This window comes from Salmo salar, chromosome 02 (assembly GCF_965601325.2).
Source record: "Salmo salar chromosome 02, fSalSal1, whole genome shotgun sequence".
NCBI lineage: Eukaryota > Metazoa > Chordata > Actinopteri > Salmoniformes > Salmonidae > Salmo > Salmo salar.
The window spans coordinates 22,266,729-22,282,746 of record NC_138292.1 but is presented as its reverse complement, the minus strand read 5'-3'; the positions used below and the strand labels follow the sequence as shown (position 1 = coordinate 22,282,746).

The 16,018-nt window shown below is 45.3% G+C and overlaps 1 protein-coding gene across 1 annotated transcript; it reads left to right on the top strand.

Moving 5' to 3' along the window:
• The first annotated feature begins 883 nt into the window (after window positions 1-883).
• On the top strand, window positions 884-14,031 carry LOC106576857 (ras-interacting protein 1). The gene is given in 17 exon segments (XM_014154341.3): window positions 884-1,241; window positions 2,225-2,355; window positions 4,416-4,861; window positions 5,262-5,522; window positions 5,644-5,888; window positions 6,004-6,177; window positions 6,582-6,786; window positions 7,127-7,425; window positions 7,655-7,816; window positions 8,196-8,236; window positions 8,938-9,092; window positions 9,412-9,524; window positions 9,635-9,745; window positions 9,747-9,930; window positions 10,337-10,500; window positions 10,951-11,092; window positions 13,179-14,031. Coding segments are annotated over 16 exon segments (3,012 nt in total). The 5' UTR covers window positions 884-1,241; the 3' UTR covers window positions 13,358-14,031.
• Window positions 14,032-16,018: the final 1,987 nt, after the last annotated feature.

Here is a 16,018-nt window from a genome sequence, read left to right as displayed (position 1 = left end):
TCCACTATATGTTATTATAGTGGAAGGGATGTATGTAGCCTTAGCCAACTGGTTCAGATATTATGATGAATCCAATGTAACTTTCTCTTTCTCCTTTTCTTGCTCCCCCTTGCTCCCTGCCTGTCCTCTCTTTTCCTGTCATCATCTTCCTGTTGTAGACAAGGTCAGAGGTCACAGGTGTCCCTCTTTCTCTGACTTCCTGTCTCACTGTTTCCTTCTTCCTCTTTTCAGCAAAAACCTGCTGCTCAAATTATGTCCTTTCTAGAAAACATTATAGGCCTGTTTCTTGATGCACTACAATGCAATTTCTTGGGCAATCAAAGATCTGAACTCTGGACTACACTTCAAAAGCAACATTCCTGTGGACAACTAGACAAAGGGTATACGTTCTGACTGACTGCTATCATTTTTAAGCTGGGAGCATAAACCTCTTTTCTCTCAGTGGCTGTGTTAAAGTAATTAGTTGTCCAAATTAATCACAGATTCTCACTGCCCCCAACCCCCTCCCCCTCCTCCACCCAATCTTCTCCGTACCCAACCCCAGCGCTCTGAAGCACCCTAATGCCAGAGACAATGGTCTAACGGAATCCGACCGGTGTCCACAAGTGTGCATGTGTGCTTGGGGGAGACAGGGGAATGCTGGATTAACCCCTCCTCTATTCCTAGTCTTATCTCTTTATAGTGTGTATGTACAGTATATACAGTATGTCCAGGGAGGGTACGAGGGGCCAGCAAGTGTGTGCATCACAAAATAATCTCCCAATTTCCTCTCTCTCTCTCTCTCTCTCTCTCTCTCTCTCTCTCTCTCTCTCTCTCTCTCTCTCTCTCTCTCCTCTCTCTCTCTCTCTCTCTCTCAGGATATAGGTGTTGTCCAGCTTGAAGGAAGGAAATTCTGTCACTTAGAACAATGGGCCTGTTTCTCTATCTATAGACCCACAGAGGCAGAGAAAGAGAGAGAAGGAGCCGTTACCACCATTACCTAGAAGACAGACAGAAAACACAAAGAAAAAGAGAGAAAGTGGAGAAAAATATGTTCTGATTTTAAAGAGAGAGACTATATTGATGAAGAGAACGTGTTCAAGAGAAAGAGAGATACCTGTGGCGCAGATAGACGTTTCGAAAATGGAGTTTTTGTCTTGGGGAAAAAGGAAAATACTGAGTTGTTTTTAACCATTTCGTTTTTTTCTGTTGAGAAGGACTAATAAAACACTTATACGAAGAGGGAACTGCAGTCGTTCTCGGTAAGTACTTTCAAATTCGCTTTTATTGTAGAGGGCATATTGTGTTGCATTGGTTCGTTACTTTTCCATTAGATTTTTTAACATTTGAGCTGTCATCCATGATAAGCTAGAGGTCACAATATTGATCCTTTTCCAGCGTAAAATGTTGCTGATATGTTCTTGCTGTTTCTTTTGCCACATTGCATTATAAAAAGTAGAATAAAAAATGAAAATAGATTAGTTGGGTTCAAATTTGAACCGCTCTACTTTCATTTTTCAGTTTGACACATATCATTTTAGAAGGATAGAAGCTGCCCCTAAGCACAGATCTAGTATCAGTTTTCCCTCCCCAAACTCTACATTCCACCGTTACGAGTGAAAACTTCAGACTGACCTTAGGCTGAGGTACAGACATGTAGTGACCTTAAGAGTGGGGATTTCCCTTTCAACATGACAGCTGGATCTGAGGCCTGTACAACACACTTTCTGTTTGGATAAGGAGGAATGACACACATTCAATTTAGAGTACCTTTGTGACAAAGATGTCATTTACAGTGCTGTAACGTAAGAATTTGAGATGATTTGAGCCAAGTGTAACCTATCTACCATTTAATTTTTTTAATATATTTTTTTAACAATGGGGGGAAACAATCACTTCCACAGCCAAATTGCTTTGGTGTGTAGCAATGAACAATTCTACAAGGATCCGGAGGATCTCAAACTATTCATGATGATATCATTATTTGATAAGTTTAGGATTACATACCCCCAGTTGGGTTGTTTGGAGGAAAATGTCAGTCTTCCTCCCCCTGATAATTCAACCTTTGATTTATGTCCAAATAAATCAAGGGCCTGTTTCAGGCCCACATGAATAGAATGTAAAGCAGTATAGTCCACACACATCTTAATTAATTAACTCAAAGATTATGACCATTTGATCTATGTTCTTTGAGTTCTCACATTACACAATACCTTTCTCTCTCGCTCTCTCTTTTGGTTCTCAGATGGATCAGATGGAGGGGACTGACAGTCCTCGCTTCAGGAAGCTCCATTTCCCTGTGGGTCTGTGGATCAACTCTCCCAGGAAACATTTTGCCAAGCTGGGGGGCCGCTGGCCCAGCGCTGCCTCTGTCAAGTCAGTCTCTCTGCTACCTACAGTTGAAGTCGGAAGTTTACATACTCCTTAGCCAAATACATTTAAACTCAGTTTTTCACAATTCCTGACATTTAATCCTAGTAAAAATTCCCTGTCTTAGGTCAGTTAGGATCACCACTTTATTTTAAGAATGTGAAATGTCAGAATAATAGTAGAGAGAATTATTTATTTCAGCTTGTATTTCTTTCATCACATTCCCAGTGGGTCAGAAGTTTACATACACTCAATTAGTATTTGGTAGCATTGCCTTTAAATTGTTTAACTTGGGTCAAACATTTCGGGTAGCCTTCCACAAGCTTACACAATAAGTTGAGTGCATTTTGGCCCATTCCTCCTGACAGAGCTGGTGTAACTGAGTCAGGTTTGTAGGCCTCCTTGCTCGCACACGCTTTTTCAGTTCTGCCCACAAATTTTTGACAAGATTGAGGTCAGGGCTTTGTGATGGCCACTCCAATACCTTGACTTTGTTGTCCTTAAGCCATTTTGCAAGTATGCTTGGGGTCATTGTCTATTTGGAAGACCCATTTGCGACCAAGCTTTAACTTCCTGACTGATGTCTTGAGATGTTGCTTCAATATATCCACATAATTTACCTCCCTCATGATGCCATCTATTTTGTGAAGTGCAACAGTCCCTCTTGCAGCAGAGCACCCCCACAACATGATGCTGCCACCCCCATGCTTCACGGTTGGGATGGTGTTCTTCGGCTTGCAAGCCTCCCCATTTTTCCTCCAAACATAACGATGGTCATTATGGCCAAACAGTTCTATTTTTGTTTCATCAGACCAGAGGACATTTCTCCAAAAAGTACGATCTTTGTCCCCATGTGCAGTTCCAAACCATATTCTGGCTTTTTTATGGTGGTTTTGGAGAAGTGGCTTCTTCCTTGCTGAGTGGTCTTTCAGGTTATGTCTATATAGCACTCATTTTACTGTGGATATAGATACTTTTGTACCTGTTTCCTCCAGCATCTTCACAAGGTCCTTTTTGCACCAAAGTACGTCCATCTCTAGGAGACGTGTCACCTTCCTGAGTGGTATGATGGCTGCGTGGTCCCATGGTGTTTATACTTGTTTACTATTGTTTGTATAGATGAATGTGGTGCCTTCAGGCGTTTGGAAATTGCTCCCAAGGATGACCAGACTTGTGGAGGTCTACAACGTTTTTTCAGAGGGCTTGGCTGATTTCTTTTGATTTTCTCATGATGTCAAGCAAAAAGGCACTCAGTTTGAAGGTAGGCCTTGAAATACATCCACAGGTACACCTCCAATTGACTCAAATGATGTCAATTAGCCTATCAGAAGCTTCTAAAGCCATGATGACATTTTCTGGAATTTTCCAAGCTGTTTAAAGGCACAGTCAACTTCTGACCCACTGGAATTGCCATACAGTGAATTATAAGTGAAATAATCTGTCTGTAAACAATTGTTGGAAAAATTACTTGTGTCATGCACAAAGTAGATGTCCTAACCGACTTGCCAAAACTATAGTTTGTTAACAAGAAATTTGTGGAGTGGTTGAAGAACGAGTTTAAATGACTCCAACCTAAGTGTATGTAATCTTCCGACTTCAACTGTATGTACAGAACCTCAATGTCACTTAGTCCAATGTTGATTCTCAACGATTTTGTTCTAGTTCAGCCCTAACACATCTGACTCAACTAATCAACTTATCACACATCATCCCAGGTCTCTTAACTCCGTTGGTCTTTTCGGTCTGCTGACTCGCTGTTTTTTCAGTTTGTTCTGTATTCAGTTTGTTTATCCTTCAGTCCTCCTCACTATATCTCCAGCCACAGTCAAGTTAAATGTCTGACATGTTTTTGCATACAATAAATGAACCAAGACAACAGCTCGTTATGGACTGATTTGATTGTATGGTCATGTGTCACATGTCATGCAGTGTTCCTTGAATCCTGTGACCATTTTCTAGCAGTTAATATTGTCTATGTTCAGCTCTATCAGCCATAACTCCCAGCTGACATCCCCTACTCCTCCTCTCTCTCTTTCCTTCCCCCTCCTCTCCTTCTCTCTCACTAGGTCCACCACCAGCTCTGACGCAGCGTCCCTCCACGAGACCCCCTCTGCCCCTTCCTCTTCCCTCTCCATCTCCACCCCCTCCCTCGCTCCCCCATCCCCCTCTCCCTCTCCGGCCTTCCTCCGGCCCCGTCCCGCCGGACCCCAGTCCCGCACCAAGCGTCTTTCCCACCTCTTCCTGAGGGGGCGCTCCAACAGTGACCGAGACAAGGCCATAGGGGAGAAGGAGAGGGAGGTGTGGGCCCACTCTGCTGCCCCTTCCTCCCACCACTACCTGCCCCCTGCCTCCTCCACAGCCCCAGGCCTCATCAAGATCTATGGGGATGCTCTGTCTAGTGGGGCTAACTACCGCTCCTTGCTGGCCACCGCCCACTCTACTGCCAAACAGCTCATCGCCCAGGTCATCACCCGCTATACGGAGAGAGAGAGGGAGGAGACGGACAATGCAGGTAAGAGGCAGAAAGAGAGAGAGAGTACAGACCGAGTACAGTACAGGGATTCATGCAAGAGAGGGGTGAAAGTACAGATAAACATGGGATTAGATTATTGTATGATTACCACACAATAACTATTATAGCCAAATGCTTTGGGACTTTCAGTATGTAGCCTATGCCTGTCATGGCAAAAGGACAGAAAATGACGGTAACTGCAGAGAAAGGGCCAGTGGCTTACTGGTATTCATATTCCTTGTTGACACATTTCATTGCACCATGAAGTCAGGCATCTAGCCAGAATTGTTCCAGTAAATAAACCACAGCTGTGAACACTTCAATTGAGCAATAATGTCCATTTTATGCAAGTCATATTCATAGGAAAAATTATTAGCCTGGTCGCCCTGCCTCCTCCTAGCCCTGCAGAAACACAGCCCGGAAGACTTCCTGTTGTGTGATGTCATTGGAAAGCCCATCCAGCAACCGGATGGAGCCGTCCAATGGGAGACAGAGTGTCGTAGGGGTGTGGCTGAATGGGAATGCCCGCTGCTATTGGTGGACATGTGGCGGCCCAAGGATGGGTTTGAACGCCGCTTTGAGATCCAGAGACGGGATGACTACGAAAAAGAGGAGAAGGAGAAAGAGAAGGAGCGAGAGAGGGAAGGAGAGAACCACACAGGTAAAAGGACAATATAGTGTCTCTTGATGACCAGCTCTTGCATCTGGGATTTCCTACAGTCATCCAGTGAAAAGTGTAGTTTCTTTGTTTTTAATGATATGTCTGGTTGTCGTGGTAACAGGTGTACGTTGGAGGAGGAGCCGCATACAGTCGGGGGGCGGGGCTGAGGAGGGTGAGCGAGGTCATCGAGGACGGAACTCGGAACTCAGGAGGAGCATCAGCGACATGAACCTCAGCCTGAGGCGTCGCCAAGGAAACCACGTTGGCAATGACCCCCGTCGCTCCGGAAACCACCCTAACAACAGTGCAGGACTCCAGGACAGGAAGAACATTGTGAGCATGATAGCTCCATTGGAGCACGGAGAGGTGAGGATGAGAGGATGTGTTTCAACACATATTGCAACATGATAGCAACAGGTCAACCCCACCTAATCTCAGCAGTGCAGCAGTCTGACCATAAAGACTCCTCCCTCTGTCTTAGATGATGAGGTCAAAGGTCAGAGACGAGGTGGAGCGGAGGAACAAAGCAGACAAAGCAGTGGAGGAGGAGAAAGACTACTCAGCCTGCGACCTGGAAGTGATGTCACAGAGCCTGATCCTCCCGCCCATGGACCGACCCTACTTCCTGTTGCTGCAGGGCTACGACCAGAGCAAGGTTAGACCTGCGCCTCCCAGATGATCACACACACACACCCTGAACATGACATCATACCTGCATTCCCCTAATCGCCACATACCATCACTGTTTTCAACTTCCCCAGCCTCTCCCATTCAACCCTGAGCACAAAACAGACTCACAGCAACACAATACCTTTGGAGACACACAAAACCCCACTGTGTACATCACTCCATCTCTCACAATGACCTCACACAGGTCTTCATTGTAGCAAACTGTGACACACTTCATACCTTATCTCCTGACCTCCGCACAACTTAAGATCTCCAAGATGTCCCCTTATCATAACCATGGCCTTCGGATGATAACAGACTCCCTTCTCTCTTTCTTTCTTATTTTCTTCTTCCGTTCTCCTCTGTGTGTGTTTTCTGTGTTTTCTACAGGACTTTGTTTTGTACATCATGGCAGGGCACACACACGTTTTTGGGCGGAAGCCAACAATGAGGGAGAGAGAGAAGGACAGAGAAAGGGAGAGGAAGGGGAAGAGGCCTCTGAAGGTGGAAACGTTCCTCTCTGCTCCAGACATGCTGGCCAGGCATCTGTTGGTCAGGAGAGATTCAGCCGTACCCGACGCTCCCTCTGGGCAAGGTAGGTCTGGTCCACAAACAACCCTAGTCCTAAATCCTGGCCCTACCCCTGTGATGTTTGCAGACCTGAACAAACAGAAAAGTGCCTGCAAAATAGGGAGCCTTTTCCATATGTGCTTACATCTATCCAAAGAAGTAACAATTCCTTACTACACGTTGACACCTGATTTTACAGTATTTCCCTGTCCACAATCAACCTCTAGAGATCCTACCACTAGACACTTCTTGATACCCCCTTATATATGGTTAGAAAACTGTCATACCTTTTTATAAGCAGTTTATGAGCAGAACTTCAATTATAGTGTTACTAGTTAATCAACCTATTTTCTCTCTCCCCCCAGCTCTGATGCGTCCCTTCAGAGGAGGAGCTGTCACACACAACGGAGAAGCTCTCTACCGGGAGGCGGTGCTTAAACCTGGGGACGTGATTGGCATAGGAGGTCATTTTCTCTTCCTGTATCGTGACCCCCGCATGACCCCGGCACCTCCGCTGGCATTGGCGCTGCCTTGGCAAGCCGACGTTCCCTCCACCTGCTGCCTCTCGGGATTGGTGGACAGACAGGAAGCGTTGAGGCAGTACCTGGGGTCCACTGAGGCTCTGCTGCGGTTCCAGCCTCGCCACACTGACGCTCTGCTACAGGTGACAGAAGAAAGACCCCTGTGTCTGTTAGTTACACCACTGTGTCTGCTACCTGTCTGCTACAGATTAGAGTAGAGAACTGTGTTATATAAGTGGGGGGGGGGCGGTACCTGAAACTTAAAGTATCTATTGTTACCACATATATTACTTTCTTGGTTGATAACGGGTACATATGAGCTGAAACAGGACTATAAATTAAAGCCACTGTTTCTCACTCTTTCTCCATCAGGAGATAATCTCTAAGAACTCCTCTCCAGACTCAGAGGGCGGGCCTTTAGCCCCAGCCTTTCTCCTGTCAATCATAATTGACCACGCCTCCAAACACCTGGATCCCGCCCTCACGCCTCAGTTGCTGCTGAAAGCAGCCAATCAGATCAAAGGGATTGTTTGGGTGAGTTCATTTGAAAGACTGTGTAGGATCATCTCAGTTGTAATAACGCTAACTAGCCGTAGCTCAGTCAAGACTGACAGAGAAAGATACACACCAGATAAAATAGGATTGTAAAGGACTATAAAGCCAGCCCCAGATTGACACGTCTTTCTCTGAAACCCTGTAGACTGTGAACAGGGATTCAATCAGACAGACAGATGCCTGTCACTTTAGATGAACAGAACAGGGGATGAGCTGATGTCACTTCCTTCTGGAAACTGTGTTGTAATTGTCCTGGTGGCCTGTCCAGACTTTTTAATCCCCCCCCCCCCCCCCCCCCCCAAGCCAAGACGTGTCTCTCCTCTCATGTCCTCTCTTCTCTCTCCAACTCTTTTTACAGGATAACATTAAGGAATTTGGGGATAAGCATCCCACGCAAAAGTAAGATCATTTCTGCTCAACGTCATATTTCAGCTGTTTCCTGTGTTTAGAACTTCCCTTAGGGCTGTATTAGGGGGAATCAAGAGCAGTGATTGTCCAACTTGTGTGTCTAAATAATGTGATGAACATGCAGATACTATTTAGCATTATGCAAGGATTCATGATTAAAATATGTGACGTTTACACAAAGTATAAACTGTATATGATACTGATAATCTAATCTGTACACAAATATCTATTAATATTAATGTTCATTTAGCAGATGTTATCCCAAGCAAATAGCAGTTAACAGATGTAATGAGATGTAGTGGGACCCTGGGTCCCACTTTATTTGGATAGTCTGGATTGTCCATCTGTAGATGCTCTACATATGATCATGTTATCAACAAACTATCTGTTGATAAGTAACTGCATGCTAAGGTTACGGTTAGGGTTAAGTTTAGAATAAGAGCTAGGATAAGGGTTAAGTTGAGGGTTAGGTTAGGTTAGGGTTAGTAGACAGTTTGTTGAAATGTTACTGATAGTCTGTAGAGCATCTGCAGATGGACTATGCAAATAAAGTGTTACTGAACCCCGTCAAAGCATGCTTATTAAAATAGATCAAGGACTTGCTGTAATTCCTTGAGATAGATGAATAGATAGTGACAACAACTTCTATAACGCTGTGTGTGTTCTGTTCTGTTCTGTTCTGTTCTGTCCAGTTCCACAGAGCAGGAGGTTGAACTGAGTGCGCCCAGTGCTCAGAAGCTGTCCTCTGACCTTCGACCTCTGATGTTCTGGATGTCCAATGCCACAGAGCTCCTCAACTTCTTCCAGGTCAAAGTTGAGGCTATGGAGAGAGACTGGGAGTTTGAGGGTGAGATACCTGTGTCATAAGTGTCCGTTTCCTCTTGGTCAATGCAGATCACCATCGATCATCTGCCAAAAAAGCTTCTTTCTACAATAAAAGCATTTTGTAATATTAACCTTGTCTCTCCTTTTGACGTCACATGGCTGTTTTATCTTTGTGTCTTCCTCTTCCTGTGTGACATTCCTGCTATCATCATTTTGCCCCACAGTAGTCAAAACAAGAGTTAGTTTCATCATTGAGAAGTGAAATATATTTTGTATTGTTCTGCAATAACAGTAGTTATATGAAAGTAGTTAGAAGTTAATGCATATATATTTACCCTCAGCTCCTGGTGACCCGGTGTTGTCAGCTGACCTGGACACCTGCTCCGAGGCCCTGGCGCAGCTTGATGACGTGATAATGCACACCTTCCAGCAGTGCGTGTACCACCTCACAAAGGTGAGGGAGGTTGAGTTACCTCACACTCAAGACACAATCAAGTTACTGTACATAATTATATCCTGATCTATACATTAATTAATCTCTCTCTCTGTCGCTCTCTCTGTCAGACGCTGTACTCCCTCCTCCCAGCTCTCCTGGACAACAACCCTTTCTCCAGCCTGGAGAAAGAGAAGGAGAGAGATGAGGCGAGGGAGATGGAGGGGGGTGAGGGTGGTGGAGGGGGGGGGGGAGGGGGATGACGTGTCCTCCCTCCCCCCTACGGTGGCTGGGCTGGTGGAGGTGTACCGCTGCTCCCTGATGCTGTCCCGGGAGGCCTGCCTCTCCCCCCCACTCACCTCCCAAACCTTCGGCTACCTCTTCTTCTTCACCAACACCTCCCTGCTCAACACACTGCTGGAGAGAGGTGAGAGGGCAGGGGTCATACTGGGGCCCAAGGTCAGGGGTTGGTCTGAGGAAGCTGCAGTCATGAGCTAAGTGGGTTCCACATTACACATGCAGAAATTGCTTTACGCTACACAAGCCATTGTTTGTGCACGAACCATTTAGTGTAGAGGTCATAAGGGGATGCGCGCTACCAAGCACAGCGAGACAGAGAATCTGGGTGCGGCTCTGAAATAACTTGTACTTTCCAACCCTGGTTCAGATGTGCACTAACACACACACACACACACACACACACACACACACACACACACACACACACACACACCACACACACACACACACACACACACCCTCTCTTTCTGCCTCTTCTTCCTCTTCTCTCTCTCTTTCTGTCTCCCTCCACCCTCTCTCCCTCCCTCTCTCAGATGGTCTGTTCTCCTGGTCTAGAGCGGTCCAGATCCGTACAAACCTGGACCTGGTTCTGGACTGGCTGCAGGGCGCAGGACTTGGAGATATCGCCTCTGAGTTCCTGAAGAAGCTGTCCGTCACAGTCAATTTCCTGTGCGTCCCTAAGACCCGCCTCATCCAGGTAAAAATAATGCTGGTTTAGCCAGTTAACAATCAGTCGATTTAGCAAGATAATGACCCAAATCAAAACATTCTGGATATAGAATCATGTTTTGGTCTCGTTGTTGTTGTGTTGTTCTTCCTCTAAACCTATTTGACTTATCACACATCCACCCCTAGCCCCTACCTCTAGACACTTCCTGATGCCTTCTCCTAAAGCTGATTGGATCAGATAGGTATAAACTGTATGATAACCGCTCTAGGAAGCCAGATAGACACGTTTTTCCATTAATTTGTTCACACCCATTTAGTTATTTTCAGATATAAGGGGTCATCTAGAGGTGACAAGGGGCTAGGGGTAGATTTTAGATTTGGCATCCTATCTCAGTTGTAGACATTGCTGATATTGTCCACTTTTCCTCCTTCTCTGTTTTGTTGCTCATTGGTTGTTCTCTTGTCTCTCCCCCGCCAGTCATCCTGGGCCAGCCTACAGGAGGACCACGCCTTGCTAAGCCCCACTCAGCTGCACCATCTGCTGACCCATTACAAGCTGGGACCGGCCAGAGCCCCACCGGCCTCCTGGGCCCCTCCCCCTGGGACGGAGCTCAGTGGAGGTGAGACACGAGAGGGGAGGGGTTGGGAGTCCTGGAGGGTCATTATGTAGGAGCTAATGCTGCATTCATAACCAAGTGGGAAGGTTGTATTTACCATATACGACTGGGAAAAAAATCCATGTGAACACTCCTCCAACTAGTAATTACTAGTGGGAAACTCGTCTATCATCCCTAAGCTCCGACTTCTCCCACATGCTGATCTCTGACATCACCTACTAAGGAATAGACTTTGATAACAGCATTTTCGGTAGTTAAATGTAACAACAAAAAATGTATTATAAATAACAATCTATTAATATGGTTTTTGAACACTATAATTTGTTTACAAGCATGATAGCTCTACTTTTAGATTATGGTTAGAAGCCTCTTGGCTAGACCCTAGACCCACTCCAATTTGCATACCGCCCCAACAGATCCACAGATGATGCCGTCTCTATTGCACTCAACACTGCCCTTTCCCACCTGGACAAAAGGAACACCTATGTGAGAATGCTATTCATTGACTACAGCTCAGCGTTCAACACCATAGTGCCCTCAAAGCTCATCAACAAGCTAACGACCCTGGGACTGAACCCCTCCCTCTGCAACTGGATCCTGGACTTCCGGACGGGCCGCCCCCAGGTGGTAAGGGTAGGTAACAACACATCCGCCACGCTGATCCTCAACACAGGGGCCCCTCAGGGGTGCGTGCTCAGCCCCCTCCTGTACTCCCTGTTCACTCATGACTGCTCGGCCAGGCACACCTCCAACACCATCATTAAATTTGCTGATGACACAACAGTGGTAGGCCTGATCACCAACAACAACGAGACAGCCTATAGGGAGGAGGTCAGAGACCTGGCCGTGTGGTGCCAGGACAGCAACCTCTCCCTCAATGTGATCAAGACAAATGAGATGATTGTGGACTACAGGAAAAAGAGGACCGAGCACGCCCCCATTCTCATCGACGGTGCTGCAGTGGAGCAGGTTGAGAGCTTCAAGTTCCTTGGTGTCCACATCACCAACAAACTAACATGATCCAAGCACACCAAGACAGTTGTGAAGAGGGCACGACAAAACCTATTCCCCCTCAGGAGACTGAAAAGATTTGGCATGGGATCCTCAAAAGGTTCTACAGCTGCACCATCGAGAGCATCCTGACTGGTTGCATCACTGCCTGATATGACAACTGCTCGGCCTCAAACCGCAAGGCACTACAGAGGGTAGTGTGAATGGCCCAGTACGTCAATGGGGCCAAGCTTCCTGCCATCCAGGACCTCTATACCAGGCAGTGTCAGAGGAAGGCCCTAAAAATTGTCAAAGACTCCAGCCACCCCATAGTCATAGACTGTTCTCTCTGCTACCACACAGCAAGCGGTACCGGAGCGCCAAGTCTAGGTCCAAGACGCTTCTAAACAGCTTCTACCCTCAAGCCATAAGACTCCTGAACATCTAATCAAATGGCTACCCAGACTATTTGCATTGCCCCCCCCCCCTCTCCACACCACTGCCACTCTGTTGTCATCTATGCATAGTCACTTTAATAACTCTACCTACATGTACATACTACCTCAACTAACCGGTGCCCCCGCACATTGACTCTGTACCGCCTGTATATATTGTTAAACTTATTCTGCTGCTCTTTAATTACTTGTTACTTTTATCTCTTATTCTTATCCATATTTTTTGAAACTGCACTGTTGGTTAGGGGCTCGTAAGTAAGCATTTCACTGTAAGGTCTACACCTGTTGTATTCGGCACATGTGACTAAAATATGATTTGATTTGGTTGATGAAGCTTGTTGGCCATTAGCCAATCGGCGTTTCTCAATGAGTTTAAAGCATGTGAATGCATCTAACTGGTATTTACGACTTCACAACTTCCAACTTGGTTATGAACACAACATTAGATACAACTGCAAACTTGCGATAAGTAGAATGTTCATGTAAATTATGCATTTATGTCAATTACAAAATGTTTGTGATCTCAAGTCAGGATTCAGCCCTTAGACATTCCGAACATTGTAAGTACACATGTATAGAAGGGGTATGATTTCTTCCTAAGAATCTCAGACCACTAAATATCTATTCATGCTTTTCTGTCCAAGACATCTTCGAAAGTTTCCTGGACCACCCCCCTCTTATCCTGCCAAATGAGACACCTCAGCTGGACCTCTCCCAGCCAATCCCCAGCCCCGAGCTACAAAAGGAAGTGACACGCCTGCGCAACTTCCTGTGGGGACTCGACCAGGATGAGCTGCCAGCCAATCAGAGGACCAGGCTGTGAGTGCTGGAAAGTTAATCTCTGGGTAGAAGCTACCCTTAGGCACAGTTCTAGGATCAGTTCACCATCCGCCTTAACCATGAAGGGAGAAAGACACAAAACTGATCCATGTTCAGCATCTAGGGGCAGCCTCATCCATCTCGGGCAACTTTGATATTAACACTATATTGAACCCTCTGTTGTAAGGCAGATGCAATGGATAGGAATGGCAACTGGTGTGAGGAATGGCAACTGGTGTGAGGAATGGCAACTGGTGTGAGGAATGGCAACTGGTGTGAGGAATGGCAACTGTCAAAATAAAGTCATAACACAATGTAATAGTTATCTAACTGTAAGACAATACAACTGTTATTTTACTGTTCTCTAAACACTTTATTTTGTAACTCATTGCCTGAATGCAGTGGTTGCCTGAAAAAGAAAAGTCCTGCAAAATGATGCATAAATTATGGTATGACTATGTTATTATGTAAAAGATATCCCTGTAGGTCAGCTTTATACTGGATGGATGGATGCTCACATATATTCTCATATAAAGAATATAGTAAATGTGTATTGTCACAGAACATTAGATTGTATACCAAAGTAAACACTAACACTATGAAGGAAACTGTTTTACCATGTGTATTTTATTTTCTAACTGACTGTCCTCATATTATAAATAAAATGTTGGTACCCTATGACCTGTCCATAGTGTTTCCTTTGTTATGGCTGTTCTGTCCTTGTTTGTTTTTTTTACTTTGATTGTACCAAACTACTCAACAGCCAGACAGGGTCTGGAAAGGTGAATGTCCCGACTCATTTTGTAGCCGGGGTGCCAGAATGAAAGGACCACAAGATGGCGACGCAGCACTCAGTCAACCCCTAGAATGATGACTCAACAGTTACTAGACTAGGGAATTAGCGGGGGTCCCTGTCAATCAATCCGATTTCCGAAATATCATATTTCCTGTGTGATTAATAGGTTATTCCAACATAGACATAACATACGCACGATGGTGCTTCCATGGCTTAGGAAGCAGATGACGACCACACTCGATGATGCCTGGCTGTGCCAAGGTGAACTGTCTGAGGGGTCAGAGAGAATGACTCCAATGCAGTGGGTAAGATTTTTAATTTCCTTTCTGTGCGGTGATGACACACGCTGAACAGTCTAATCAGTTTGTTCCTTTATTTCATTAATGCGCCATATCCGATAGTTGGTCTCATAAAATGGCCAGTAGCTCGTTTAAGTGAAATTAGTGCTCGGTTTTCGTGGACGGGCAGCAGACGAGTGATGTCAGACCGTGTGGTGTGAGTAACATCTGTTTGTGTGACGGCCTGCGAGCGTCTCATAAACCATGTTACTGTAAGTAACCTAACTATTTGTTGTCACTCGGTAGACTCATGCCGAATTTCTAAATAAACAAAGTAGCCTACTTCCCCATAATAGCCTAGTGAGAGTGGAAAAAGTAGTCTGTCAATTTATCTTTCTTCTTCAGTTTTGGAGCATCCTCAAATTCCCACGACTTAATGAAGTGGTATTTAGCGTAAATCTCAAGAAGTTGTGCGTGATTTTTCCTATAATGCTTTGGCTGGTAGCCAAACCTCTTACTTTCTTCCGGTCAACAACTTTGGCTCAACGCTTTTATGGTAAAAAGCCCGAAAACAGTCCCGTGAGAGAAAGGACTTACATCATCGTCACTGTCTCCAATTCTAACTGGGGTCCTGTCACTGTCTTACTCGACTGTTATCAAAAAACATGCATGCGATGTTATTGCTTCGAGTCAGTTATAGATTGTGAATCATCTCTACGAGGCCCCTGTGGTTAAATTGATCAATAAGTGACTTTGTAATCTCTCTCATTTGAAATTCAATGCGGTGTATGAGTGAGAGTGAGTGAGAATGTGTGTCTGTGTGTGCAAATTTGTACTTTCCAGTAATTTAACCCAGATGTATGGAAAATAGATCTGGAGGGGAGAGTAACCACACTGTGCTGATTGTGTAATATTGTGTCCAGTTTATATGCTCTACAGTTAACCTCTCTGATCCCTGTCTGAGTTTGAATGTGTGTCATGTCTAAGGTTTGGTCATTAGTCTGTGTGTGACACACACTCACACATCCATATATGCACACCGACACACACACATCACACCAGTAGCTACACATTCAGCTGCATTGATATGTGCATACATTCTGTCATATGGATGTAAATAGACATACAGGGAGAACTATCTTCTCTTTCTCCTTTTCTCTCTCTCTTACTCTTTCTCTCTCACTCTCTCTCTCACACACACACACACACACACACACACACACACACACACACACACACACACACACACACCTCTGTCCCCAGGTGCAGAGTTCCACACCTGTTGGAGCGTTTCTCTGTAATTAGCTCAGGACAATTATCATTGGTGGGAGAAGGGGGGCAAGGGAAGGGGGGCGAAGACAATGGACCAGTTATTCTCTCCCTATCATCTCCCTCCTTCCTTCTCTCTCTCTCTTCTGTCGAGTAATGAAAGATTCTTCCCCTCTTCAAAGGGACATGGCTTCCTACATAACAGCTGAGTCAGAAGAGAACAGAATGGATAGAGAGAGAAAAAGAAAGAGAGCTAGAGAGAGGGAGATAGAGAGGGAAGGGAGAGAAGACTAGGCAGACCAATGTAGTAGTAGTGTTGGTA